At 47.9% G+C, this 2,525-nt stretch overlaps 1 protein-coding gene across 2 annotated transcripts; it reads left to right on the top strand.

The window, feature by feature from the left end:
• The first annotated feature begins 985 nt into the window (after nucleotides 1–985).
• LOC132354235 (UPF0193 protein EVG1-like) lies at nucleotides 986–1,639 on the top strand. 2 transcript variants are annotated; one of them, XM_059905978.1, is made up of 2 exons: nucleotides 986–1,088; nucleotides 1,152–1,639. In XM_059905978.1, the coding sequence occupies exons 1-2, from the start codon at nucleotides 986–988 to the stop codon at nucleotides 1,637–1,639; spliced, it is 591 nt and encodes a 196-aa protein (XP_059761961.1). The 2 variants fall into 2 exon arrangements, with proteins under 2 accessions (XP_059761961.1, XP_059761960.1); XM_059905977.1 differs by having other exon boundaries at nucleotides 986–1,639.
• Nucleotides 1,640–2,525: the final 886 nt, after the last annotated feature.

Raw genomic sequence — 2,525 nt, 5'->3', positions numbered from 1 at the left:
TATTCACCCAGCAATAGTAGAATACACATTCTATTCAAGGGCTCATGGAACATTTACCAAAATAGACCATAACCTGGGCCCCAATACAAGTCTCAACAAATTTAAAGGAATTGAAATCATATAAAGTATGTTCTCTAAGCACAATGGAATTAAACCAGAAATTAATAATAGACAACTAGAAAATCACCAAATATCTGGAAACTAAACAATGCACTTCTAAACAACTGATGGGTCAAAGAAAAAAATCACAGGGTGTGTTAGATTTTGAGGGCTGCCATAAAAAAGTACTGCAAACTGGGTGGCTTAAAACAACAGAAATTTATCGTCTCATAGTTCTGGAAGCTGGAAGTCCAAAAATCAAGGTGTTGGCAGGGTTGGTTCCTTCTGAAGTCTCTGAGAGAGAATCTGTTCCCTGCCTGTCTTTTAGTTTATGGTGACGACTGGTAATCCTTGGCATTCCTTGGCTTGTAGATGCAACACTGCAATCTCTGCCCTCATCTTCACACGGCCTTATCCACGTGTGTTGGATGTGTGTTTCTGCATCCAAATTTCCCTCTTCTTATAAGGACACTGGTTGTGTTGGAGTAGGGCCCACTCCAAAGGTAATCTGCAAAGACCCAGTTTCAAATTAGGTCACATTCACAGGTATGTAGGGTTAGGGTTTCAACACAACCTTCTTGGGGGCACAATTCAACCCATAGCACAAAACTGGAAAATATTTAGAATTGAATGTATTTTTAAAACAACATATCAAAAGCTATAAGATGCCACTCAAGCAGTGCTTAGACTAGAAAAAAAAAGGGGGGGGGGGGGGCTCAAATCCATGGTAAGAGCTGCCGCTTTAAGAAAAGAAGGAGGAAAAGAGTGAGATCTCTGCGGCGCCCCCGGCGCTGCTTCAGAGCCTTGGTTACAGTCTGCCGAGCCCAGCCGCCACTCTCTGTGGGGAGGGGCCACCCAGCCGGGGTCTCACTTTAGGAGCCCTCCCATGGCTTCCCAGGAGAGGGTGGAGACAGTGACCAAAGGAACTGGGTTCTGGCGCTGCCCCAAGCCGGTCACTTACACCCCAGGGACCTGCGAGCTGCTCAGAGCGATGTTGAAGGAATCCAAACTGACAAACTTCCAACAGCGCCACATCGTGGACACCATGAAACGAGGAGACACTCTCCCACTACAATGCAGCCCAACTTCCAGCCAGAGGGTCTTGCCTTCCAAGCCGCCGGCCTCAGCCATCTGCTTGCCTCCCATCCTGGCCTCCCGGTCCCACCTCCGGACTGCCAGCATGTGCCAAGCCAACGGGACCTACAGCCGGGAGCAGTTGAAGCCTCAAGCCAGCCGAGATCTGGAGAAGGAGAAGCAAAGACTCCAAAATATTTCTGCCACCGGGAAGGAGCCAGAGGAACGGAAAAGAAAGCCCCCTCCTGTGCGACAGGAGGACCCAGCCCCTGAGCTGGACCGGTGTGAAGAATTGGTGAAGGAAATCCAGGAGAGGAAAGAATTCCTGGCTGACATGGAGGCCCTAGGGCAAGGTAGACAGTACCGAGGGATCATCCTTACTGAAATCTCCCAGAAACTACAGGAAATGGAAGACCCTGACCACAAGAGGAGTGAGGAACTTAGGAAGGCTCTTGCCACCACTTAATCTGCCTCCGGAGCGGGGTGGGGGAACCCAACCTCCACCACTGGAGCCCACCCCCTTGCCAAGCAGGGTCACCCCCAGGTCAGCCCACCCACCCTGGCCTTCAGCCATGTAAATGGTTGTATAGCACTGCCCCCACCTAGGGTACCCTGGACATAGCACCCTAGAAAATGGACCGCATCTCAGAAAATGAGCTGATTCTCCTTGAGGCTGTGCCCAGGGATCCTTGGTCAGCTGAGCCTCTGAGACCCGTCACAGATACAGACACAGACACACACATGAGTCTCTTCTTGGGGAAAGAGCCCCACACACAGTGAAAACAAGGATCCAGGTCTCACCATCTTGGGTGTGTGTCTAAGGGCATCCACTGGGCCCCCTTCCCACCGCCTCCCCCACTGCCTGTCTCTGTGTCCGGCACATTAGGTTTCCTGAACTTAGTAATGAATATGATTCCTTTCTTCCTACCTGTCTTAGGACCTACTTATTTGACTTCTTGCAGTTTTGGGCAAATATTTAACTACTATGATTAACTGGCTAATAAAACACATTTAACGTAAAAAAAGAAAAGAAAAGAAAAGGAGGAGGAGGAGGAGATGAAGAATGAGGAGGAGGAGGAGGAGGGCAAATTAAACCTGAAGCAAGCAGGAGGAAAGAAATAAGAGAAAGCAGAAATCAATTAAATTAAACACAGAAGCAACTGACACTGCAAAAATACAAAGGATCATGAGAGATTACTACAAGCAACTATATGCCAATAAAATGGACAACCTGGAAGAGATGGACAAATTCTTAGAAATGCACAACCTTCCAAGACTGAACCAGGAAGAAATAGAAAATATGAACAGACCAATCACAAGCACTGAAATTGAAACTGTGATTAAAAATCTTT

Source organism: Balaenoptera ricei, chromosome 19, assembly GCF_028023285.1.
Source record: "Balaenoptera ricei isolate mBalRic1 chromosome 19, mBalRic1.hap2, whole genome shotgun sequence".
NCBI classification, from domain to species: domain Eukaryota; kingdom Metazoa; phylum Chordata; class Mammalia; order Artiodactyla; family Balaenopteridae; genus Balaenoptera; species Balaenoptera ricei.
The sequence above is the reverse complement of the archived record's forward strand: the minus strand, read 5'-3'. Positions and strand labels throughout refer to the sequence as shown.

Excerpts from the sequence above, each read along its gene's own strand:
- LOC132354235 (XM_059905977.1), top strand. The coding sequence starts at position 986 with ATGGCTTCCCAGGAGAGGGTGGAGACAGTGACCAAAGGAACTGGGTTC.